Source organism: Penicillium atrosanguineum (assembly GCF_028827265.1).
Source record: "Penicillium atrosanguineum strain IBT 20685 chromosome Unknown utg000002l_segment0_segment0, whole genome shotgun sequence".
In the NCBI taxonomy this organism is placed as follows: Eukaryota; Fungi; Ascomycota; class Eurotiomycetes; order Eurotiales; family Aspergillaceae; genus Penicillium; species Penicillium atrosanguineum.
The window spans coordinates 1,198,886-1,224,294 of record NW_026623134.1 but is presented as its reverse complement, the minus strand read 5'-3'; the positions used below and the strand labels follow the sequence as shown (position 1 = coordinate 1,224,294).

Genomic DNA, 25,409 nt, shown 5'->3' with positions numbered 1-25,409 from the left:
CTAAGTCGTCAGCGGGCAGGATATGGAAGAAGTCTTCTTCGACTATACTGAACATTACCAAAGAATCAGGGAAAACCAGTAATCATTCACATCACAGTGGTTGAGTCATAAGCTCGCAGGTCCCAACCCGGAAAAGTGAAGCCAAGAGGCCAAGAGCCAAGAAGTCGGAGAAATTCGGCCTTTGATTCAGCTTCGGGTATTACACCATAAGCACAACTTCGCCCCGACCGCTATGCTAATCGCTCGCATAATCATATGCATATCTCGCCCGACCCATAGGAAAGCTCTCGGCAACAGACGACTTCAAGTCTCCCAGATCCACCAATTCCGCTAAAGCATACAATGCTCTGCTATATCCACGGGTACTAACTAAAGAAAAAAGCCTTAGCACTATCGTTTGATATTAACGCGGACAAATGAGTTTAATATCTAGGCTGGAGAGTCACTAGACACACCGAGATACGTCAGAATCCAAGGACTACGTTTTGCCAGTACTTAGTTATATTATTGTTCATTTTTGGAATAAAGTCCAATAATCACGGCGACGAAACGCCAATGAAGCTATATGCAAAAAGCAATACTATCTGTACATTTAAGAAAAATAGGCCTGAAGCCAGGTTTTATCCAACTCTGGGAGGAAGATCGAATGATCTTTACTGCACGGTAGGCAGGTCGGCCGAAAGAGGCAGCTTGCGCGATGAGCTGCCAACGTACACCTTCTTCTGGGCACTGCTGACAACCCAGTTCTGCTCGGCAACGTCCCAGTTGGACAGGTCGCGGCGAGTGAGAGTGGCTGTCCATTGCAGCTGCTGGCCGGGGGCGATGGTGACACGGTCGAAGGCACGCAGGACACGAACTGGGTCTTCATCACCACCAAGGGCCACGTAAAGCTGAGGGACTTCGTCACCGGTGACGGAGCCGGTGTTGGTGATGGTGGCGCGGACCTGGATCAGCTCGTCGAAGAGACCAGAGTTGCCTCCCGAGGGTCCACTGGCGGGCAGAAGCTCCTGAGGGTTGCCGTTAGTGGCGCCGGCGGGAATATAGTCCTCGGTTTTCATGCCGTAGTCGGGGTCACCGGAAGACTCTTTGAGGTTGGTCGAGTTGAGCCACGGGTAGAGGTACTGGGTGACACGCTTAATGCCGCTGGGGAACAGGTAGTCAGAAGCCTGGCCGACCTTGCCGAGGACAGGGGCCTTCCTGGTCTTGCCGATGGTGGCATGGTACTTGTCGGCGTTTAAGGCGGTGATCTCCAAGTCAGAGAACTCGAAGCTGGTATAGCTCAGACCGTGACCAAATTCGTAGATGGGCTCCTCGCCATCCTTGTCGAAGCGGCGGTAGTCAATGAAGACACCGTCGTTGAAGTCGTCCTGAGGAGCTTCAATGCCGTTGTTGGGCTCTGTGAGAATAGCCGCACCATAGGCCTTGCGGGTCTTGCCCCACGTGAAAGGAGTCTTGCCACCGGGGTTGACACGGCCGTACAGGATGTCGACCAAGCTGCGTCCGCTTTCCTGGCCAGGCAGGCCAGCCCAGAGAATAGCGGTGATGTTGGGGTTCTCGTACCAGTCGCCAATGAGAACGGCACTGGGAGTGTGCATGATGACGACGGTGTTGTTGCAGTTCGCGGAAGCAGTCTTGATGACCTGCTCGCCGTTCTTCCAGAGAGTCATGTTCTTGCGGTCACCCTCGTTGCCGTCGACATTGATGTAGCCCTCGCCAGAGTCGGCGTTGACGAAGACCAGGGCGACGGTAGACTGCGAGGCAATGTCGGCCATCTGTTCCAGAGCGCCATTGTCGGTAACAGAGAAGACGTTGGTCTTGCCAGCGCTGTAAGTCAAAACCTCATTCTGAATGGCCTGTTCAGGAGTGATCAGGTAAGGGAAGTTGGCAGTGCCACTGCCCCAGCCCATAGCCAAGGTACCGTTATCACACCCGCGATCAGAGCAGCCGTTTGCACCGTAGGGGTTCGAGCCAGCATCCTCGCCGATGATTCCAACCATGGCCTCTTGGTGAGTCAGAGGCAGACCGCCAGTGTTCTTCAGCAGCACAGTGCTGTCGGAGCCGATCTTTCGGATCACATCAGCGTGGTCGCGCTGAACGTTGACGCGCTCGTTGAGCTTGACGTAGTTCTCGCTGACCATGAAGTGTTCGTAGCCGTACTCGTCGCGGGTCCAAGAGCTGAAGTTGGGAGGAGTGCGGTAACGGTCACGGCCGACCTTGTAGTAGGCAGCCATGATACGGACCGCCATATCATCCACACGCCACTCGGGAATAGTCCCGTTCAGCACGGAGATGGTCAGGTTGGTACCCCAGTATGAGTAAGGGCTACCCAGGAGAACGTCACCGGGCATAGACATGTCCAAGCCAGCAAGAGAATCGCTGACACCACTGTGATGCGCACCCCAATCACTCATGACAAAGCCCTGGAAGCCGAGTTCGCCCTTGAGCAACTTGTTCAACGTGTAGCTGTTGGAGCAACCATAGCTGTTGTTGATCTGGTTGTAGGAGCACATGACGGATCCCACGCCGGCACGGACTGAGTCGACGAAGGGCCAGAGGTACAGCTCGTGCATGGTCTTGTCATCAATGTTGGAGCTGACACTCTGAGTGATGTTGTATCCATAGCCCTGGGCCTCGCCTGCCTGCCGGAAGTGCTCTTGCTCGTTACCTATATAGTGCTTGGCACAAGCAATGATACCAGCATCTTGCATACCCTTGATGGTCTCGGCCATCATCACACCGGTAAGGACGGGATCCGGGGAGAATCCTTCCCAGACACGGCCACCGTCGGGGTTCTTGCCCAAGGGACCAGCAACGGGGCCCAGCTGAACATCCACACCCTTGTCGCGGTGTTCCTCACCCATCGCCATACCACGCTGGTAGGCGAGTCTCTTGTCCCATGTCGCAGCAACATTGATACCGGCGGGGAAACCCGAGTTGTAGTCAGCTGTTCGTGGTTAGCGTCTTGAATGGATCAAACAAGGGTATTATCGGGCAATATCGTACAGTCGCGAATACCGAGGGGTGAATCCTGCATACACATTCCCCACATTCCAAGTCTGTTCACACAATTTTTGTCAGTGATTCCGACTCAAGAAAACTACAATTCCATTCACCGACTTACCTGGGGATACCACCGGTTTCACCGACACATCGTTCTTGTTCCCAACTGTGGTTGTTAGTCTCACATGGAACTTCCCGATTAGGAAATGTGCTTACCCAGCACCAGTAGTCAGGTTGACCTTTTCGTCGAGAGTCAGGTTCGACACGAACTCGACGGCGCGCCTGTGGGCATCAGCCCAGTCACCTGCACCAGTCGACCAAGGCGAAGGGTAGTAAGGGGGAGAGTATGCCAAGTCCTGTTCGGCGCGACACGTCAGTTTTTCAATCTAGCCAGACACTAAAGTCAGACCACTCACACTGGCACCGGCGACCGAAGCCGTCAGGACGGCAGCTTCCAACCACCCGAGCTTCATGATTGCAGGGGTGTGAAAGGCTGGACCAATTCAGGGACTCAAAGAATGAGAGAACTGAATCTCGCAACTGTGGAAAAGGTCGTGGAAGGTTGGCGTGAACCTGGATTGCAGTGGGAATCTGAGTCGATTTAAATGTTTTTAGCAGTCAAGGAAGGGACCAACAGGGATGCCAGGGCATGTCGTAATTCTCCATAAAAATCAATAAACGGGGAAGCTGGAGGTGTGGAGAATGTAGCAATGATCGACAAATAGCCGGACCGCCACCAAACTACGTGACATTCAGGCACGCGTTGTTTTCTCTGTTTTCTCTGTTTTCTCTGTTTTGGCCTTGGCACCCCATTGTGGTTTGTACTCGCTTGGTGGGAATCTCCCTGGGACAGGGAGTGTGCAACTGTGAGAGGCTGGCAATGTGAGGGAGGTGGAATCCATGGACCCCTTTTGCCCTGAGATTCAAGGGGATCTGGAACCCCAGCACCCTCGCGTAACATCATCAGTGCTGTTACAGAGACTCTAATGTAAGACAACTTTGACCATGCTACTCCGAACATGCCGAACACGGCAGCCGCCTAAACTTCGGCGCCGTAAGCCATTTCTGCCGCACCCCACGTCCGTGCCCGCGTCTCCAGTGGTTCTGTACTTCTCCCGCTAATTCTCCGTTCGAGGCATGTAGCAGCTTAGACTCTCTAGCAGTGTGCAGTGTTACTGTCAGTTGGAATAATATTCATTCACATGTATTGACTGCAGGGTATAACGTACATTTCATGGCAAATGCACATTGAAAGAGGGCAAAGAGAGATCTGGAAGATCTGGAGGATCTGGAGATACTTGGTGCAGGCGATCTCCATCTGTCTTGCCCGATGGGGAAACTCCCCGTTGCGATGTGAGAAAACATTACCCAGGTACAACGCGGATAGTGCCTTCCCACAGAAACGACCTGGTCCTTGCCGTCATTCCGCGGGGCAAATGGGTATTGGTGGCGCTTTCAATCCCACATGGCTTACGATTTTGTCTACCCAAGCCATGGGTTCCGACAGAGCACTCAAGCTTAGGGCTATATGTACTTCCTATTACCACCTGGGTTGCTTGCTGGGTTCAATAATTAGTACTCAGTCAGTCTGATTTGTCTTTTTTTTTGAAAGGTGCACAGTCGACATGGCCCTGGGCTGAGATGGGGCTCGAGAGCCAAGCGGCGTAGGCGTTGCGACCCGTGGGGAGAAAAGTGCGGGGCTCCAGGCTTCAGGGATGCCGATGTACCCCAGGTCCTGGTTCCATGCGGCATTACTCCGTCAAAGAGGGGTCAATTTCTCGGCCGTTCTCGACCGGCTGCCACTCGCGAAAGAGTGTCTGCCCACTCCCGTGCCAAGCTCAACATATCACCCGACCAACGCGCATTGTCAGGCTGGCCTGCTCAACTAAGCTTATGCTGACTTAGCCTGCTGGTCAAGTCTTTGTCTCTCTGTTTGCTTCCGGTTAGACCTGCTGTTGGAAAACGCCACGGCATTTGGACGTCTGCACCGAAAGTGTTCCCCCATGCTATGCACGGGCATCGGGGAGGGAATTGCCGGCCAACCGGTCCCCGTGGGTCAATCCAGAAAGATCAGCATATGAAGCCATCAATTGCTTAGAATCATAGTTGTAACTTATCCACCGTCTTGAACACTACCCGGAGCCGTAGAATCACAATGGAGCCTTAATTTTCGCTTTTCTATCGACACTGGTCCGGCGCCGTTCCTTGGTGGGGACATTAAAGCCGAGCTCGATACATGATTGGCCTATACTCTATTCTCTGAGGACTGCGGAGAGTGGGCACGGGGAAATTTCAGGGAGTGCGAGGCCGGGTTTCCCCCAACACACTTTAAACTCTTCCCGATGGAGCTGTTTACCATGGAGACTGAGCCGATCCCTGCCCGATTTCCTTGTTTCTTGCTCGGTATTACGACTTGCTAGGCTGAGCTTGCCTTTTTCCATGGCTAATCGTCGGCAAATAGTCTATTGTTGTCATTTTCCTAGGGAACGAATGGAATAAAAATCAAGTCTTTCTCCGGGCTTCGTCGAGGTGGCTTGGGAAACAATACTAAGACGATTGCTCCTCTGAAGCATGATATAATTAAAAGATCTCGATGACAGTCTATCGCGGGGTCCTCAGATGCTCAATCATTCCGATCGGACAACAATATGGTCCGATCATTTGCAAGTAGGTAGACTTGTGTTTGGGCAGGATGACGACGGTCTGTGCGAACCACCCTTAAGAGCTCAATGCGTATTCAAATTTTTGTCGTCAAACTCAAACACTTTCCATTTGAAAATTTTGAACCTCAAGATATTATACCCTTCGTTTACACTGCTTCACTGCCCGTATACTATCTCAATGCATGTCTATGCGTGTCGTGTTCATCCCAGCGTAGGTCGGTTTAGTCACGTGACAGTCTGGGCAGCGCATGTCACTACCACCTCATGATTGGCCAGAGCAACTGCAAAGACAACATCTAGTAGAATTTGCAAGATAAAATCTAGAATACGATAAACCACGTTGTCTACTGTTTAATTTTATATCTTATTTGGGAAAGGTACAATTCAAGATGCCTGACTTGGAGGCTAACCCTCCCACATATATCCCCAACAACCATCATCATGACTCCAAACCCAGAGTTAGTGACAACGATGATGAAGAGAGTCACGCCCATGCGTCCAAACACACATCCGCATTCAAAAAGCTCGGCATTCTTGATCGCTTCCTCGCTGTGTGGATATTCCTGGCCATGGCAATAGGAATCATTCTTGGGAACTTCGTCCCCAGTACAGGTCCGGCGCTACAGAGGGGAAAGTTTGTTGGCGTATCCATACCGATTGGTGAGCTCCAAGTTTTTTTTACGGACTAGCCATATATGAAATGTTCTGACTGATCACTCTTATAGCCGTCGGCCTGTTGGTGATGATGTACCCGATCCTATGCAAAGTGCGATATGAGACTCTGCACCGAACATTCCGTGCCAAGAAGCTTTGGATCCAGGTTGCTTTTAGCGTGGTGATGAATTGGATCGTGGCTCCTTTCTTCATGGTAGGTCTTCGTCACGAAATTTATATTCTATAATTATTGACAGCAAGTACAGCTGGGCCTGTCGTGGGCGTTTCTTCCTGATGAAAAGGGACTAAGAGAAGGTTTGATAATAGTGGGAATTGCCCGATGCATTGCAATGGTATGTTCATCTCCACTGAAATGGGATACATTCGGCTAATTGAAGTAGGTTCTCATCTGGACAGGTCTTGCCGGTGGAGATGGAGAGTACTGCGCGATCCTCGTGGCGATCAACTCTGTCTTGCAAATGGTGCTCTTTGCACCTATGGCCATCTTCTTCATCCAAGTCATAAGCGATGGGGACATCTCAGGGTTGCAGTATTCCTTAGTGGCCAAGAGTGTCGGGGTCTTTCTTGGGATTCCACTCGGCGCCGCCATGGTGACTCGATTCGGGTTGCGTGGCTTGGCAGGTGAGAAATGGTATCAAGAAAAGTTTCTGAAATGGATCAGTCCACTGTCTCTGATCGGCCTGCTATTCACAATTCTGATCTTGTTTGCCTCGCAAGGTCGGCATGTGGTGCATCAGATTGTCTCCGTGGTTCGAGTTGCTGCCCCGTTGATCGTTTATTTTGCTGTGATCTTTTTGGCGACGCTGCTGGTGACCCGGCGACTTGGCTTTGGGTACGAGCTTTCCTGTACCCAGAGCTTCACCGCTGCGAGTAACAACTTTGAGTTGGCTATTGCGGTCGCCATCGCTGTCTTCGGAGTGGATAGCGACCAGGCTTTGGCGGCCACTGTTGGGCCCCTGGTCGAAGTGCCCGTGTTGTTGGGGTTGGTGTATGTAGTCAAGTGGTTTAGCAAGCGACATGATTGGTAGTATGTCATAGCTATATACCCAGCTGGTCAATTATATGTTGTTGCTGATTTCATCCAACACTTGAAATAAAATTTGATTCTGTACTCGACAGCCGTCGCCAGATTTTTCTGATCTGAAGCCAGACCAAAGTCTCCGCCGTATCTCTTCTATATCAGCTCCACTTGTGTTGTACTGGTTGATCAATTCGTCCGCAATGGCACACATGGTGGTGTTCATCAAGTCGTCATTAGACATAGTGGGCCAGACCTCTGAGCTCCCTTGCCCTGAACCGGAGCAGCATAGGGGGGCTAGATTTTTCAAGTTTTGAGGAGATTGCTCCTCTGTCGGTTTCACCTCTGCCGCATTGCACACGCCACGAACCGCTGGTTTTTCATCTATTTTTTGATTCCCATTTTGATCCCCATCAGTAGCCTGAGAGGCTGTAAAGGAACATGGGGGAGATGGAGAAGGACATGGTTTGTTTGTTCGATGCATAGCAGGAATTGCGACCTTACGACCCACTGACGCGCCTTGATCAGCCAAATTCACATACTGCTGGATCAGATCGGCTGAAACTCCAAGTGACCCCAAAAGGGACTTGAGGTTCCGGTTCTCGGAGTCCAGTTTTTGCAGGACGAGCCTGTGCTCAATGTCCTTCTGCTGCGCTTCTTTCTTGTACGCCGCCAGCTGCTGCTCCAGCTCCCGCGTATACTCTTGCTTCCGAGCGCGACTCTTTCGCTGATTGTCGCGGACTCGCGCCAAACGCTGAAGATCCTACCCAGGCAGTCAGACATTGCTTTCATGGAGTAAAGTAAGAGAGCGGACACCAACCTTTTGGCCTTTGTCATCCATTACGACCGCACAGAGTTATCCTTGGGAGAAGAAAATGCAGCGCATTGCGAAAGAAATCAAGTTAGGCTACAATTATCTCCCGCTAAAAGGTTTCCGCCTATCTGAATCGTCCATCTAATCACGTGAGTTATATCAAGCTTTATTATGCGCCTTATCTATGAGGCACCCGTGGAGCTTCTCCAATCTCATCGAAGTCTATCGCAGTACAGTTGGAGCTGGAAATGATACTCGGGAAACGATAGATGGAATGTGGCTGGTAGTCCGTGCAACTTGCGCAAGGGGAGAGGGGGGTAAATTATGCCGATTGGATCGACTCTGGAGATGCATGAGCCCATCGTGGGGTAAACTAGGGGAGTACAACCAAATACATGCTTTGAAAGTCGGACATGAGACTCGAAAATGGGCCTGAACCAAGCCAATAAGCAGCGGAGCGCATGAAGGCGAATCTTGGCCCAAAGCGTGATCGCGCCTGCATATTCTGCCCGCAAGCAGCTGGCCGACGTCACTGGCCGTAACTGCTCCAAGTGTGGCATGCCCCAGCCTTTTCCTCCCAGCTGAGCTTAGCGCTCTACCTGGATGTTCCCTCTACATTCCCCATATATCCAAACGCGCGCGCGATCGCGCGACTGTTAATTTACTGCTCCTTTCATCTCTATCGTAACTTGCCCGCCATGGTCTCCACGCGACATCACCCGAGGGAGTTTCCCTCGCCTGAAAAGGCTTCGAAGGAACTAATCAAGTCCTCACCTGCCACCACGGCCAACGGCAACTCGCGCAAATGGGTGCATACCCCCTCCGTCGCGCTCACAATCTGGCTCTTCGTCTCCTTGCCCTTGGTCGCATGGGATGCAGGCTACGTCCTATTGCGCCCGCATAGCATGCCGGGAGGCCGACTACATTCACCCATCTGGACCCCCTATGCGCTCTACGGAACGATCGACTATATCTACGGCTGGCCCGCCTACAATGCACGCAACGGATTCACCGCTGCGCAGACCGCGATGAACATTGTTGAGACCATCGGCTACCTCTACTACCTGTGGATTGTGTACTTCTATGGCTCTACAATCCTGAGCGGTCGTGGTGCGCGCAAGACCCAAAAGGGCCTTGTTTGGATGTTGACTGGCGAGAAGGTCGTCCCTGGTCGTATTGGCGCGATTGCGCTCCTGGTCGCATATACTGCTTCGGCGATGACCCTCAGCAAGACCATGCTTTACTGTATGTTGTGTGCTTCTTGTCGCGATGGTATGCGCTAACTGATTTAGTGTTGAACGAGGTCTTCTCGGGCTTCGACAACATTGGCCACAATGATCTGTCGGCTATGATCTTCCTGTGGATGATTCCCAAGTGAGTCTAGCTTGGCGCATAGCCTGTCGCACCCTTTCATAAATAAGTACTTGGAGATTAACCTATTTGATGCAGTGGTCTCTGGATTGTCTTCCCTACATACAATATGTATGGTCTCGGCCTGGAAATACTGAATGCACTTGAGCAGGCGACACCGCGCGGAAAGCCCGGCCGCCCGAAATCCACATAGGTCCAATCTTTGCAGAGTAGCTACCAATGAACAGAGATTGTTCTTTCGGGGAGGCATTGGACGGGCAAATGACAGAGCATTGCCGTTATGAAATTTTTGGAGTCGGCGGTATCGGGATTGTGGAGAGGGCTGTTTAAATGTGTTACGAAGTGATATATGGAGATCCAACCATTAAGGTCTTGGAGGACCAGGGTAACCCCTGTCCATTCTTATGTATTTTGGTCTCGGGACCGTCACTAGTCCGAATATCTATTAATCCACCGATCGATGGTCCTACAGCGATAGTTCGGCCCGAAGGGACCACCTGCAGGGTACCTAGCGAGAAGGGGTAATCACTAACGGGCGGACTATCGATATCGCCACGGTCTATAGTTGTTTAAAGCTCCGCCATAGCTCCAGGATGATTATATTAAATGACTAACATCCAATTTACAATATCCGACAGCTTGCGGAGGTGCCTTACGTTAACCTTCGTGATGTGATCGTAGCCGAGTTCGGACAGCATGTAACATGAGAACGTTGATTCCGTGGGTCCTTGCACTGTTCCCTTTTTTGCACCTATGTGGTCAGGCGATTACTGTGTGGCTGGAATTACTGGTCAGTTCATTCGTCATTTAATCCCAGCGTAATCTTTGCGCTGCCAGTGGACGCTCGTGCCAAGCCACCACTCGCCGCTGAACCTTTCCCCATATTCCCATAATCCTTCAATCTCCTCACTTTCTCCCTCCGACCCCGACTTTGCCCGCCTCAACCCTTCGAGGCCCTTCGAGACCCTTTTCGGCCAGATCTCGGGTTTCGCTGTCGACTTCCCCATCCTCTACCCTCTTGACCGCGCTGAACGATGCTTCGGGCTTGGTTCCTGGGGTACCCGCACCCGTCATGATCCCTCCCGACTCCGACGATTCGCCATTGAGAACCTCTGGTGCAAGCTTCGGCTTGGGCCAGGAGGAATCGGCGGCGTTCCCAGACGACTTTGATACGCAAAGCCATGCAAGCTCCCGCGACCCCGGTAGCACACACACAGGCGACCCCGCGAATGGCCCCGACAACGGCGGGCAAGATGACCACCACACTAACCAAAATGACAACGGTGAAGCCCTGGACTCGGCAACCGCCGATAATGACAATGATGATAAGCCGGTCTGGAGTGAAATGAAGACCAAGGCTGGCAAGGAAAGGAAGCGACTGCCGCTAGCCTGCATCGCTTGTCGCCGGAAGAAAATTCGATGCTCGGGCGAGAAGCCCGCTTGTAAGCACTGTACTCGCTCGAGGATTCCTTGCGTATACAAGGTGACCACGAGGAAAGCGGCACCGCGGACAGATTATATGGCCATGCTGGACAAGCGACTCAAACGAATGGAAGATCGCGTGATCAAGACTATTCCTAGAGACGAGGCGAGAGATATGGTTTCGATCGGCAGGTCGATAGTTAAGCCCTCTCAATCCCAACCCACCAAGGCCCAGAAGAAACGAAGTGCGGAGGAAGCATTTGCCACGGAAATGGACGATTGGACTCGAGGAGACCGTCGACTGCCACATGAAACGTTCCCAATGAATCGCGAAATCAAATCAACCGATGGCACGGGGCTCTTGACCGAAGGCGCAGAGTTCTTACCCTCATTGGAGATACAGGAGCATTTAGCTGAGGTCTTCTTTGACTGTGTTTATGGGCAGTCGTACCTCCTTTTACACAAACCGAGCTTCATGCGCCGGCTCAAGGCTGGCACAGTTCCCCCGGTCCTCATTCTCGCCGTCTGCGCCGTATCAACCCGATTCTCCACACATCCACAGCTTAACTCAGATCCTCCGTTCTTGCGCGGAGAGAACTGGGCCAATCCCGCCGCGGCGATTGCTCTGAGTCGGCATGACGAGCCCAACATCACCATTCTAACCGTTTTTCTACTTCTTGGACTGCATGAGTTTGGAACTTGTCACGGTGGAAGAAGCTGGTCCTTCGGAGGACAGGCATTGAGGATGGCATACGCCTTGCAGCTCCACCAAGAGCTCGAGCAGGATCCCTTGGCAGGTCAAAATAAAACAAACTCGCAATTGAGCTTCACAGATCGAGAAATCCGACGGCGAACCATGTGGGCATGTTACTTGATGGACCGATACAACTCGTCAGGAAGCCAGCGCCCACCAATTGGAAATGAGAAGTTCCTTCATATTCAACTTCCCATCAAGGAGACTCACTTCCAAATGGAGATACCAGGGCCTACGGAAGACTTGGATGGGGATGTTCCCAATCCTACGCCCGAAAACTTTGGCCAATTATCCAACCCTAGGGAGAACATGGGAGTATCAGCGTACATCATTCGCGCCATCGTCATCTGGGGTCGTATTGTCGACTATTTGAACCTCGGTGGTAAACGAAAGGACCCTCATCCTCTTTGGCACCCGGATTCTGAATATACGCGTATGAAGCGGCAAATTGATGATTTCTCTGCCTCGTTACCAAGTTCCCTTGTGTTCACCTATGAGAATCTCCAGATCCACGCCGCGGAGAAAATCGCAAACCAATTTCTGTTCCTTCACATCATCATTCATCAGAATATGCTGTTCCTGAACCAGTTCGCCATTCCCCTTTCGCCAGGTGGACGACCTCCTAGGGATATGCCCAAGCCGTTCCTCAGCAACGCCGGTCGAGCTGCGGTGGAGGCTGCCCATAATATCTCCGTGCTCTTCGATCGGGCCTCCGCCTATCCTCTTACAGTACCATTTGCTGGTTACTGTGCCTATACAGCTAGTACAGTTCATATCTGGGGTATCTTCTCCAAGAACGTGCAGTTGGAGGCTCGATCAAAAGAGAATCTCCGACATACATACCGCTACCTTAACAAGATGAAGAAGTACTGGGGCATGTTCCATTACATGGTGGAAAGTGCCAAGGACCGATATAGGCAGTTTGCCGATGCAGCTATCAAGGGATCTGTGGCGAACCAAAATGGCACCAATCTGGCACCGATGTTCCAGTACGGTGACTGGTTTGACAAATATCCTCATGGTGTGTCACGACTGCACTGGGAAGACCCAGACACCCGACACAAGGAGACGGGCGATGATGCTGTTATGGGACAAAAGCCCGACCTCCAGAGTGTCGAAGACTTCTTCGCCAGTCTATCCCCAACTCCACAACCAGCCGTCCCTCGCAGGTCACGCTCGCGCAAAGGCAGCAAATTATCCGACAGCACTCCAGGCATGGACCAAACCTCTCCATCACAAATGGACGTAACAATGGCAAACACCCCGGGCGTCCCTGGCAGCGCGTTCCCCCAACCCTCAATGTTCTCCCAAAACCGCTCCATGTCCTTTGGTCAACCCCCCTTCGACTTCAGCATCCCACCAGATCAGCTCCCCCAGCTCGACCGTCAATTTGTTTACGGCTCATTCAACGACTTCGACCCAAACAGCTTCGTCCCCAATAACCCTGCCATTCCCCCCGCCAACGGCGTCGAGCAGAGTCCCGACCAGTCCCTCTTCACTGGTCAACTAGATCCGGGCGCTCCGGCTGGAACGGGCGAGTTCTACCAGCCAAGCGCATGGTTCTTACCCTTCAACCTTGACCCAGTCGGCATAGCAAACCCACCCCTCGACCCAGTCTCAGGCGCTCAACCACCCGGAGGCCCAACCTCAGGCTCTGTTCCAGGTGCAGGTGCTCCAGGTAATGATGAAATTTCCGGCTTTGGCGGGCCTCTGAGTGCCTTTGAACTGGGCATTGGGCCTGACATGAGCCAAGACTCGCGACGATAGGTGTGATGACTTGCCTCGTGCCTTCATGACCGAGGCGTTTACTGTATGGTAGGGCTTGGATTGGTTCAATTGGTGTTTTCCCTCCTTTTCGTTTCTGCGCCGTCTGTTGTCAAAAGCCCGGAGTATTGCATTTTTTTTGTGTATTTTCGCACATATGTTTCGACTAGTGTCTGCGACTTGTATATCCGTAGCCCTCTGGGTGAGCTGTTCGAATGAAGTGTCTTCATGATTCAAGTCAAGTGTACCTTTCGTCTAGAGAGCTGCAAATAATAAATATCTAGGCAGTAGACGAGTTGATCTATTCATATCCCTCCTTATGCCAGAGGTATGCGTGCCGAATCTCGGTAAAATAGGGGTTCAACCGGTTCATTTGGGGATAGAATAAAGGGAAGAAGAAGAAGAATGGCAAAAATTGGCAAAAAGAGCACTCCCTAGATAACTACTGAGGCGCTTGTTGGTTTGCATCATCCGTGAATCGAACACGGGCCTCGTCGATGGCAACGACGAATTCTACCACTAGACCAATGATGCTATTTGATGTAAAGTTGTGGGTATTGGCGAAGAAGAAGAAAAAGACAAGACCGAAAGAATAAATAGATGAAAAAAAAATTACAAACAAGAGCTTTCTAGAGAGCTGGCAAAGCTTGAGATATGCATCATCCGTGAATCGAACACGGGCCTCGTCGATGGCAACGACGAATTCTACCACTAGACCAATGATGCTAGTTGTTGAAAATTCTTGGCAATTTTGGCATTATTGAGCAAAGCTTCATCCATTGTGCCTGTCAAGCCGATCAATTGGTTTGTCATGCTGCTAATTAATTTCCATTTTTTGGGTTTGCTGAGATTCACTTTTTTACTATTCTTGAACTAGACATGCTATTTCAATTGAGATAGATTGAGCTTACATGATATCAGTTAGTGGGTATGTCGCCTTGAATGGGGCCGGCCCCCTTCGGGGGTAGAAAAGTTGTTCTTTCTTATACGTTTAGCTTATTTGTATGTTCATCCCTATAGTTAGTTAAAAATTGTCGATTTAGGAACTATATGATAGCAGAATTTTTAATGCGTATTTATGGGTGACCACTTTCGTATTCTGACAGGGTGATTAATTCACATGGTGTAAAAATGTATCTTTTCCTGGAGGGATTCGGATCAGGATCATCTATAGCCTTCGTTGCACCGTAATCTCCTGGCATTTCATCCCTTTCCCTTTTCTCCTTTACCTGTTTGCTACAAATCACACTTATTGCCCTCTCGATGTCACCCCCGCCAAGGAATAAGAATAGGGATGCCCAATGAGCGCAACTCATGAGACTAATCCAAGCGTCTACATGAGCACAAACGGAGCAGAATGATGCTCGATCCTCGGCAGGTGTATCATTATCCAAGTCTGAAGGAACATGGGCACAAACCTCCAGATGCTGGGGAATCGTCGGCTAGAGTTCAGTCTGAGTTCATTCTAGGCGGGTGCGTTACTCCAGGGAGCGATAAAATATAATTTAAACGGCGTTGATCGACTAGAGCAACCGACCATGAGCTATATAGTATGTGATGGTGATTCATATTTGCGTAATTGAATAAGTTCTACAGTGAAACATCCCCCACGACGAACACACGGTGTCTCCCGACGTGGTATAACAAAAACAGACTGAACTTAATCATCCCATTCCTCATCGAGTTGATCAATCAATCGATTCTCTGCATCCACATCCCTTCTTTCTCCCTGACCACCGCGGCCACCGATAGCGCTGATGAAACCACCACGGTCATCACCGCCTGCACGAGTGTAGCCGCTGCGCGAGGGTCGATTGGAACGGAAGCAGTTTCCGAGAGATGAGAATAGAATGACGAACATATCCTGCAAGAGAGAAATCAGCGCCCTGTCCCATGTAGAAGAATAATAAAATGAAAGTAAGCCCCAGGAGCGGTCAGAAGAATCTCGAGATGCAGCGTGTAGTATACGAGTCCTTGGAGCTGTGTTTATCTAGCAACATCCAAAAGCAAACAACCAAGTATGAGAGGAAGTAAGTCCACTGGATATTGCCAGATAAACAGTCCAATGGTGTATGAAAATCGTAAACTCGCTCGAAAGTCATAAGAAGTACACGCTGTGCTCAACACAGACGAAGCCGGGCAGATAACTGCAAATAGAAACGGAAAAAAGTGGCAAGGACAACACAAGAGACAAGCGCTTCTATAGATGCGAATGAGACTTCAGACCAGCTGAAGCCATTCTAATCTAGCCGTGAGACCGGCAGTCCGGCTATGCTTGAATTCTTGTGCGAATGTAAAGCCGTGTTGCCAGACCTATTCTCTCGAGATCGACAGGGAACGAAAAAAAGGATACTTACTTTAACAAAATCGAACATCCCAGCCCAGAGACTGAAGTTCGGGCACTGGCGCCAACCGCGCTGGTGCATGACAGTTCGTTGATAAGCACAACCACCGACCATATAGACGACCACGGCGATAAGCATACTGGAAAAGGGGATTAGTATCGCCCGAGACACACTCATACGACGGGACAAACTCACATCACACCAAAGACTCCGCCCGGCCCCATCCCGCCGGAGTTCGGATCGACTGCGATTCCACCACAGGCGGCGGAGCTGCGCACCTCAAAGAAGTAGGTACAGGAATCCATGGTACCGACGAAGGAAGGAGTCGCCTGAGTGGGCAAAGCATCGCGATCGCATAGGAAGGACATGATAGTGGACTTTCTTCGGATGGATGTGTTCGAGCTGGCGGTTTTCCAGTCATCCTCGCACGGCGAGCCATTCGTATAGTTTAGGACGAGTTTACGACCGCGGAAGAACGGATCCGAGGCTTCTTGTCTGTTCCAGAAATGGACGGGTTAGCATGGAAAACGCAGATCCTCTGAATCGCCGTACCCAATTGAATATGTCTTATTATCGTGCACATAGTATGCGCTGATGTTTTTCCATCGCGACGAATCCACTCCCACCACGTCCTCTACCGTCTCCAGGACCGGCGAGCAGATGTTCAGCGTGAAGTTGGCCGGGTAGTCGTGTCCCCTGGCGTGCCAGCTCTCGTCGCGATCATCCTTATTCACTCGTTTCCCATCCTTCCGTTCCGGCGGTGATAATGAGATGGCGCTCAGGTCGAAGTACATGCCACTGGTGGGCGAGCGCGCGACACAAGGGGCGTCATCTTTCAAGTGAGAGTTCTCCGCGGCGGACAATCCGAGGGAGGATAAGAGGAGTAGCGCATAATGAGCCGAGCCTGTTAACTTCATGGTCAACCAGTTCGAGCGTATTCGGAAGGTTGTTGAAAGTGGAGTTTCAACAGGGAACCCCAAGTCCGACTTTTGGAGCTTACGTTACATCCCCAGTGATTGGAGCAAGGGCGGGCGCCCAGCTTCCGGCATCGTACGCGGAGCTCTCAACCTTACTTAAAAGTCCTCGGTGCTGTTTTCACCAGGCAACAACCCTCTGACTGTCACCATGGCTCCCAAAGCCGCCAAGTCCGAGAAAGCCGTGAAAGCCGTGAAAGCCGTGAAAGCCGTGAAATCTGTTCCCATTCAGCCTGTCCCTGAGAAGCGCGGCTATGAGTTCGGTGGACCGTATGTCTCTTTGCTCTAGCTTCAATGCCACTTGAGGCTCTTAGCTGACCAATTACTCCAGTCTAGGAGCTGCAGGAATCGTCTTCGGTCTTCCCGTCCTCGTCTATGTCTTCACGTTCGTCTGCAACGATGTTTCAGGCTGCCCCGCGCCGGGGCTTCTGAGTCCCTCGACCCTGACCCTCGATAAGCTGAAGAGTGAAGTGGGATGGCCCGAGGAGGGGGTGGCAGGGCTCTTCAGTATCGAAGCGACCCTCTGGACTCTCAGTTACTATCTCTTCAGCCTGTTCTTGCAGGTCTTCCTCCCCGGCCAGGTGGCCGAGGGCGTGACGCTGGCATGCGGAGGCCGACACAAGTACAAGCTAAATGGTATGGAAGACCCCTTTGAAGTGCTAGGAGAATGCATCTAGAACATCGCTGACACTCCTGCATCTAATAGCCTTCCCCTCTGCCCTCGTCATTCTCGGAGGCTTGGCTGCTGGGACCTATATGGACGGAGCGAATTTCGTTGTTTGGACCTTCTTGTGGGACAACTACGTCCAGGTCATCACCGCTAACCTCCTCATCGCCTCGGCTGTCGCAATTTTCGTCTATATCCGCAGTTTCTCTGTTCCTAACCCTGGCAAGCCTAACCCAGAGCTGCGAGAGTTGGCGCCTGGTGGTCACACAGGCAACCCGCTGTACGACTTCTTTATCGGTCGCGAATTGAACCCCCGTATCCGCCTACCCATTCCCTTCATCGACGAGGCGTCGCGTACCATCGATATCAAGTTATTTATGGAAATGAGACCCGGTCTGCTGGGATGGACCATTCTGAACCTGTCCAACGTGGCCCACCAGTACCGAACCTATGGCTATGTGACCGACTCAATTATTCTGGTCACCATCTTCCAAGCTTTCTACATCCTGGACGCAGTTTACATGGAGCCTGCTGTCATGACTACCATGGACATCATCATGGATGGATTCGGCTTCATGCTGTCCTTCGGCGACGTGGTTTGGGTCCCCCATGTGTACAGTATCCAGAGCCGTTATCTCGCCGTCTTCCCTCTTCAACTGGGATGGACTGGAATTGCGCTCGTTCTGGGTGTCACTGCTGTTGGATACTCCATCTTCCGCGGTGCCAACAACCAGAAGAACCGATTCCGCACCAATCCCAACGATCCCCGCGTGAAGCACATCAAGTACATCGAGACCGCCTCTGGCTCGAGATTGATGACCTCCGGATGGTGGGGCCTAGCACGTCACATCAACTACCTCGGTGACTGGGTCATGTCGTGGGCTTACTGCTTGCCTACTGGCATCGCGGGCTATGCCATGATCGAAAGCATCAGCCCAGTCACTGGCAACCTTGAGAAGCAGGCTGTTCAGACCCCCGAGGCTCGTGGCTGGGGCATGATCCTCACCTACTTCTACATGCTCTACTTTGGAGTCCTGCTGATTCACCGTGAGATGCGCGATGAGGAGAAGTGCAAGAAGAAGTACGGAGCTGACTGGGACCGTTACACCTCCATGGTCCGTAGCAAGATCATTCCTGGTATCTACTAATGCGGTCCAGCATGGACCATCAGTGTATCACCATCGTCTCTGCGAAATTCTCGCGAGCACTGTGTTTCAATCTTATTGTATTTAATACCGACGCCCCTCGCCTTCAGGGCTGGCCAAGAGCCATGAAAAGTGCGCTTTGTACAGCACCATCGAATTCCATTTAAACAGAAACGAAAACTACACCTTCACATATTAGTGCTTTTCATGACTGCCTGAAAGCAGGCCTGTTGCTAATTAATAAAAATTAATGATCCATTATCGGGTATCTCAACGCTTTCGCTTCTTAGGATCAACCAGTACATCTAATCCCCAGCTATCGTCTTTCGCATTAGGTAACCAGCCTTTGAGAACTTTCTTAGCATCTTGAGTGGCTTCTTCACGAACTCGTAGCGGATCTTCCAGGCGGTCACCAATCCGTTTCAAGTCTTCGTACGTCTTGAGATGTTGAATTGTTCGCCGAGGTGTCTCCAAATATTGCTCAGCCGGAACACTCTCTGCATGCCGCTTCAAGTCTGTAGCAGTCTCTAGACTGGTATGGCAAGCTCTCAAAGAAACAATATCGTCGAGAAGAGCCCACAACTTAGCTCTAGATAGCGATGAAGCACCCCGCGGACCTGGCGCAGATGCCTTGTTCCCCTGTTTCACTCCATTGACAAGAGTTTCATATATCCCCGTCTTGGAGCGTCGCAAAGCAGGCAAGCTTTTGCTCCCCGTATCCGGTATTATCACGCATGAATGAGAATATGACGGCGCCGCTGTCCATACTGCACTCGCGTTCCCCGGCTTGCTCTTCTTAGGCAAGACCTCTGTAGGCTTGGGTTTCGAGAACTGCCACATTGCATGGACTTCTTCTGCAGGCACCGAAAGAATGTCAAATGGTCGAAATCGGAACCCAACTTGATTCTCTGCGCAGTCCTGGATATCCGGCCACGACCGTCCCACCAAAGCTGCCATTCGCCCATTCTGTCCAAATGATCGATCGCATCCAACACGACTAATCTCATCCTCGGGGAGAATGAAGCCAGCCAAGTAACTGTTCGCAGTAGGGGCGACGAGACGAGTAGTCTCGCACGATAGCAAAGAAGAGACCTGCCTCAATGCAATTTTATCGGAACAGGACTTGCTTCGCGTAGATTCCGCATCTGTGCGCGCCGGTTTTCGACGAACTATTCCAAGGAGAGAGAAGTGAGCTCGTCCATCGAGCATGCTTTCTTCGGCGCTTTCTGAATTCGGGCCAATATTGGCGTCGCGTGTTACCTCCCATGGAGTGGCATCTTCTTGGGTTGCCATGCAGAGCTCCATGCTTGCATCACCGCAGGGTGCGCAGGTACAGTACATGTAAATTTTGACGTCAGGTTGAAGCTCAAAAGGGGGCCAGTCTATTGACGAGGCTGATGCCGGGTCCTGATTTGACTGGTTTCTTCTGCGAACGAATGAGGAGGTTGGAGTATTCTTGCACTTCATTTCTTCGGCTATAAAGCCATGGCATTCAGTAAGAAGCCAGTAATTGAAGGCGCGGAGGGCTAATATCTCTGCGTGGCAATCGTGGAGCACGAGACCCCGACAGCGGGGGATATGAGAGGCGGACAGACATTTTGCGCCGGTTCTACCTGATTTTAGCATTTGACTGTTGAATAGAATTCTAGGTATCATGGAACATGTGAAAGGTGGGGGAGATATCAGTTTGATGTCCTGGGCCAGAGAGGAACTTACGTGACAGCTATGCAGTGCAGGCTCTCCAAAGATGTATTTTCTTCTAAATGGAATCAGCAAGGTTCCTATGGTCCTCTTCCGGTTAATTGCTACAACGTACCTTTGACAGCAACAATGCCGGTCATTGGAATCCACTCCCTCGAGCCATCTGGAAAGATGCTTGGCTTACTGCGAGTAGGCAGAGCATCGAAATGCGAATGAACCAGCGACGCTATGCGCGACGGCAGAGAGGCCACTAAAGTAGCTCCAGACATAATTCCATGAAGCCTGGAGAGAAAAGCGTTCCCTCTGAATATAAATGAAACTCTGATCAGGTCTAAAGTCAGGAACGAAGGTGATCAAAATGTGCCATTGATATTGAGTCACGTGATGCGACACTCCATCTCGGCTCCAAAGTTCGCAGCTTCTTTTAACTACATCCAAATACACCCGAAACAATCCCTCACAATGGCCGATAAGCTGCGCACCCTGCAAAATCTCGAGGCTCTCCAGGCCCGATACATAGGCACCGGTCACGCCGACACCACTAAGCACGAGTGGACTTCCAACATCCTTCGCGACAGCTATGCCTCCTACGTGGGCCACAACCCGCTGCTCTCATACATGTCTGTCGGTATGGGCGAACCCAAGGAGAAGGTTCGCGTGATGATGCTAGAGAAGATGGTTCGCGGCGCCGGTAACCCTCCAGAGGTATGCGACTCCTAGATTGCTTATGGCGCGAGAACCTCTAACAACCTTTGCTTCTTTAGACGCAAGAATAATCGGTCAAACCCAGAATACTTGATCGTGCCGATTTCATCGGTTCAATCTTCATCCCTGAAGCCAATGTCTTTGGGTCTTTTCTCGTCTTTATCCCCCAACGCGCGCGCCCGAAACCATAATGATACCCGCCTTGAACAAGGCATTCTGATACATCACGAATTTCATCACCATAATCACCTCGAAATTTGGGCTATCAGAAGCAATCCAACAAGCGCATATGAGAATGTTTCGTCTCGTTGCAAGGATCATTTCTCATCCGCAATATACAAGTCGTTCAGAAATACCTATTGTTCCGTGGAGGCTCTCCCCCGAGAAGAATATCGTCATTTTCTTGTTGAGTGACTTTAGCAGAAGGGGCACAATCGATCGCTGATGCTTGTTGCAGTCTGCCAACAGTCCTGCATTTCATGCAAAGTTTGGATCGCATGTGAATTCGCCCGCGAGATGCCTGCGCCACATACCTACCTTAGCGTTAAAAACATAGGTTCCTAAATCTCTAAATGGATCTTAAAAAGGAAATGACGATTTCATGCTCAATTCCCGAGGAGTTATACAAACGCTGCGGCTCTAGCCCGAATAACGTACCATAGACAGAAATGCAAAAAGAAGTAGCTAAGTAACACCCGCCACAGAAAAACACAGAAAAAGCATTCACATATTGGGAAGTATCCATGGCCTTTAAGCTTTCCCAGATCTACTCTCGGTGCTCGCCGCGGCCAACTTCGTATTCTCGGCCTGCAACGTAGCAACAAGATCCACCCATTTTTGTCTCTCCGCACGCAGCCTGCCAACCTCCTTCTTCAAGTCTTTGACTTCACTTCTCAAACTCTCAACCTCAGACTTAGACTTCGACTTCTCTGAACGCTCAGCCACTTTCTTCTGCTTCGCTTCAATCTTCGAAGCAATCTTGATCTGGCTACCCTCGATCTTGCGAAGCTGTTTCAGAAGCTTAGACTCCTCGTGTAAAAGCTGCAAGGCAGCCTTGTGCACATGCGCCGGCGGCTCAGGCGTTTGGGTCTGTGATGACTGGCCCTCACTACTATCTCCACCTCGGTGGCTGCTAGCCGGGGTAGAGGATCGATTCTCAGCTGCGCGTTTGAGCATGCCGCTTGTGTCACTGTCGACATCATTGACGAGGCCTTTTGGTGGTGGTGCCAGGATGCTTTGCGATGGGACCTGAGACTTATCTAGCTCGGCGCGGATTGAGTCGAGTTTGGCATCGATTTCGCGTTTGCGGAGGGCTAGTTTTGCGAGTTCTTTCTCGTGCGAGCTTAATTTGCCGTCTTTTGTCATTTCCATCAGTTCTTTTGGGGGAAGGTGATTCGGTCCAAGGTCCATTACTGGTGTGACTCCTTCGGAGCGGGTAGAGGAGAAAGAGGCCTGGTCTGGGTCTAAGTAATCGGCGCTGCGGTCGTGTTTGTTGCTTGAGGCTTTAGTGCTTTGAGATACGGAATCATCGGCATCTGCTTGTGGGAAAGAGCCTGGTATGTCGTGATGATGCGGGATATAGTCGAGGAATGCTTGAGGTGCATATCGTTCAATGCCGGTGTTGAGTAAGCCTGTCACACTGGCTATCAAGCCATGATGAGACTGGGCGTCTGTGTCTGTCAAGTCGGTATTATCTTCTTCTTCTTCTTCTTCTTCTTCGGAATGTTCATCGTCGGCCGGGTCGCCCTGGGTGCTGTTCTTGTTTGGAGCATTCGCATCTTTAATTGCCCAGGTGAGGAACTTGGCTGCATCTGCCCCGACGCTTCCCGGAGTGCCCTTGTTGACCATCCATTTGGGAATATTGCCTCCAGGATCGCTTCGGGTCACCATAATCCATTCGACTGGGTTCGTATCCTCGTCGTCTGAAGTACCATCAGCATCTGGGCTCTGGGCCTTGGACTCGTCAGAGCTGCTCTGCTTCTGTGGTTTCTTCTCAGAGCTAACCGAGCCAGATGAGCTCTCGATGTCTTGCTTAGGAATCTCCCGGACAAGCTCGACAGACTCATACTCTCCTCGAGTGTAACCAGCCTTATGCGGAATATCAGGATGTTCGCAAGGCTTGGAAATCATCATCCAGCTCCGACCCTGCTGTTTCGTCCCGCCTATCCGCAGCCCATGCTCAGACGTAATGATCAGAGTTACGAAGTCCCGAGGGGCAGTCGGCTTAGGGAACTGTGCAGAGACATGGTAAAGCGTGACCTGGCCCATAACCGAGCCATCATCATCCAAAACCTCCACACTCTCAACCTTCTCCTCAGCACCGATACCACGGATACTATGGTCAGGGGTTTGTCCCTTCTCGATCTTCTTCCGATTAACCTTCAGTGTCTCATCGTACTCGGAAGAAAGCTTCTCCTGCCATCGTGTAAAGGGCAAACCCTCGTGCACACTGCGTCTTCCAAACCACTGTCCACCATTATCGTTCGCATTTAACTTCCACACGTGTACACCGAGCGGGTTATCTTTCGCACCGCCCATTTTAATAGGCTTTCCCCACTGCTTCTGCAGCGATGTAATATCGGGATCCGTTTCCCCCACTCGGACGGACGATGGAATGACTCGCCGCCTGGGCTCTGCGGTCTCTGATTCCACGCCATATTGTTCCTCGTGCTCGTACTGCGGGGGGTCTGGGAGAGACTCTGCTACCAGACGACCCTGTTTGAAGATGTCGCGTATGTATCCTCGTAGCTCCTGGGGGGAATGGGGCACTTCCTCCCATGACGTCGGTTTGAGGCACTGGAGGGCCTCGTGTAGAGTAGTCATTGGAGCGCCTGGGGTTCACAAGATAAGACTTATGGCACAGGTATGAGGGGTACTATGCAGTATTCGGCAGTTGGATGTCTGTGACTTCAGGCTGTCAGCATTGGTCGGAGAAGCTGTACCGAGTGCGGGGTACAGCAAAGGACACAGGTGTCTTTAATAGTATCCGGCTTGGCGAGAACAGGAGATCGAGAGGATCGTACCAAAGATCGACAGTTCCAGCGTTCTCAAGTCGGGTTGTCAAACCCTGGAAATCCAGCCACAGATGGGTAGACTGAGAGGGGGCGGATGTCAGATGTCGCAGGCAAATGAGCGGAACGGCGGCAGGGGCTATGATTTCAAGAAAGAGCCAATTTGAATATGCAGGATAGCTGTATACCTCACAAGTAGGAGAAAAGTATGACTTTTTCTTTCTCAAAAGGAGAGACCGAGAGTAGGAAGCATTGAAAAGCTGAAGCGGATCCTTGGGCAGGGTACTGACGTCATATGCGGATAGCTCTGCTTTCCCCAGTTTGTTGTCGAGTGGAGACCTTGTACCTGATTTTCTGTGCATGTGTTACTTGTTTTTGGTATTTAGCGGTAGGATGATTCTTTAGAAATAATGCTAGGTCGCTAAGTCGGGCCAAAGGTCGAGCCGGAGATTCCGGGAAGTAATAATGTCGTTGTACGGGTACGGACGAGGCTATCCATCTGTTAAGCAACAGATAGATTACCTTAATATTCTTATGTGAACGTCACTTCTTTCTTGGTCCTATTTACTACTGCTTAAACCCCATCTCACATAGTCTACGGGAACAGCTTTGGTTTGTATGCATCTTATAAGTATACCTAAAGATACATACAGATTGGGACTAAGCTAACAGATTGACGAGAAAATCAGAAGGGAATGTCAGCCAGCGCAAGGGAGTCTAGCCCCCAGAACGCAGACAACGAACAGAGTGACCAGCATCTATTCTCGGTGTTGGGAACAAAGAACGAAAATGACCCGATCAACCAGTGAACGAGCCCCCAACAATCCGAGCGTATCCAGGAAACAAATCCAGCCTGGATACACGTAGGGGATGTACCTATAGACCATCTGCGCTTGTATGACAGTGAGAACCGTAGCACTCGAAGGGGAAACTTGCCAGTCGAACCATTCATTGCTTGGGGCGGGATGAATCTCCAGGTCACAGACTTCAGGATTCAGTCCAGCCCTTCGCGCCCGGAGACCGCCACAGGCGGGTCCCCGTTTCTGACAGAGACGATAGCATGTTTCTCCTCTCCGGCACTCGGTTTTCACCATAACAAACCATAGATGGCAGAAAGAGGTGTGGAATACTGTGTCACAGACAACAATAAACCACACAGTCGCGTAGACGTCTCCAAATAACCCAATCAAGGGCTTTGCCAGTCAGGTATCCTGTACCCAAAAGACCGTCCTCAACAGAGACTGGCAGGGGAACTGGCAAACACCAATCCGGTCAGTGATTGAGTTCCAATGCCAGTCCTGTCGAACCGCAACGAAGAATCGAAAACATAATAATGGACATTCCACATCCAAATTCATATCCCGTGCCGCGAGGCAGACC

General features: G+C 51.1%; 10 protein-coding genes across 10 annotated transcripts; 5 read left to right on the top strand and 5 right to left on the bottom strand.

The window, feature by feature from the left end:
- Positions 1-653: 653 nt before the first annotated feature.
- On the bottom strand, positions 654-3,473 carry N7443_002206 (beta-glucosidase; the record flags this gene model as incomplete). Its single annotated transcript, XM_056882262.1, has 5 exons — positions 654-2,944; positions 3,004-3,056; positions 3,122-3,166; positions 3,217-3,356; positions 3,417-3,473. 5 exons carry the CDS (start codon positions 3,471-3,473, stop codon positions 654-656), a joined length of 2,586 nt encoding a protein of 861 aa, XP_056744103.1.
- A 2,579-nt stretch (positions 3,474-6,052) lies between these two features.
- N7443_002205 (arsenic resistance protein) lies at positions 6,053-7,366 on the top strand (the record flags this gene model as incomplete). The annotated part of the gene is made up of 4 exons (XM_056882261.1): positions 6,053-6,323; positions 6,389-6,531; positions 6,584-6,670; positions 6,719-7,366. 4 exons carry the CDS (start codon positions 6,053-6,055, stop codon positions 7,364-7,366), a joined length of 1,149 nt encoding a protein of 382 aa, XP_056744102.1.
- A 30-nt stretch (positions 7,367-7,396) lies between these two features.
- Positions 7,397-8,197, bottom strand: N7443_002204 (bZIP transcription factor; the record flags this gene model as incomplete). Its single annotated transcript, XM_056882260.1, has 2 exons — positions 7,397-8,119; positions 8,177-8,197. 2 exons carry the CDS (start codon positions 8,195-8,197, stop codon positions 7,397-7,399), a joined length of 744 nt encoding a protein of 247 aa, XP_056744101.1.
- Positions 8,198-8,868: 671 nt separating this feature from the next.
- On the top strand, positions 8,869-9,734 carry N7443_002203 (uncharacterized protein; the record flags this gene model as incomplete). Its single annotated transcript, XM_056882259.1, has 3 exons — positions 8,869-9,415; positions 9,463-9,544; positions 9,620-9,734. The coding sequence occupies 3 exons, from the start codon at positions 8,869-8,871 to the stop codon at positions 9,732-9,734; spliced, it is 744 nt and encodes a 247-aa protein (XP_056744100.1).
- Positions 9,735-10,613: 879 nt separating this feature from the next.
- Positions 10,614-13,484, top strand: N7443_002202 (putative C6 transcription factor; the record flags this gene model as incomplete). The annotated part of the gene is made up of 1 exon (XM_056882258.1): positions 10,614-13,484. One exon carries the CDS (start codon positions 10,614-10,616, stop codon positions 13,482-13,484), a length of 2,871 nt encoding a protein of 956 aa, XP_056744099.1.
- Positions 13,485-15,141: 1,657 nt separating this feature from the next.
- On the bottom strand, positions 15,142-16,743 carry N7443_002201 (uncharacterized protein; the record flags this gene model as incomplete). Its single annotated transcript, XM_056882257.1, has 4 exons — positions 15,142-15,345; positions 15,839-15,965; positions 16,022-16,321; positions 16,379-16,743. 4 exons carry the CDS (start codon positions 16,741-16,743, stop codon positions 15,142-15,144), a joined length of 996 nt encoding a protein of 331 aa, XP_056744098.1.
- Positions 16,744-16,951: 208 nt separating this feature from the next.
- On the top strand, positions 16,952-18,615 carry erg24B (uncharacterized protein; the record flags this gene model as incomplete). Its single annotated transcript, XM_056882256.1, has 3 exons — positions 16,952-17,070; positions 17,132-17,436; positions 17,507-18,615. 3 exons carry the CDS (start codon positions 16,952-16,954, stop codon positions 18,613-18,615), a joined length of 1,533 nt encoding a protein of 510 aa, XP_056744097.1.
- A 267-nt stretch (positions 18,616-18,882) lies between these two features.
- N7443_002199 (tRNA-specific adenosine deaminase) lies at positions 18,883-20,582 on the bottom strand (the record flags this gene model as incomplete). Its single annotated transcript, XM_056882255.1, has 3 exons — positions 18,883-20,221; positions 20,329-20,371; positions 20,429-20,582. 3 exons carry the CDS (start codon positions 20,580-20,582, stop codon positions 18,883-18,885), a joined length of 1,536 nt encoding a protein of 511 aa, XP_056744096.1.
- Positions 20,583-20,775: 193 nt separating this feature from the next.
- N7443_002198 (splicing factor 3B subunit 5 family protein) lies at positions 20,776-21,089 on the top strand (the record flags this gene model as incomplete). Its single annotated transcript, XM_056882254.1, has 2 exons — positions 20,776-21,018; positions 21,078-21,089. The coding sequence occupies 2 exons, from the start codon at positions 20,776-20,778 to the stop codon at positions 21,087-21,089; spliced, it is 255 nt and encodes an 84-aa protein (XP_056744095.1).
- Positions 21,090-21,768: 679 nt separating this feature from the next.
- On the bottom strand, positions 21,769-23,841 carry N7443_002197 (uncharacterized protein; the record flags this gene model as incomplete). The annotated part of the gene is made up of 1 exon (XM_056882253.1): positions 21,769-23,841. One exon carries the CDS (start codon positions 23,839-23,841, stop codon positions 21,769-21,771), a length of 2,073 nt encoding a protein of 690 aa, XP_056744094.1.
- Between the last annotated feature and the right edge of the window lie 1,568 nt (positions 23,842-25,409).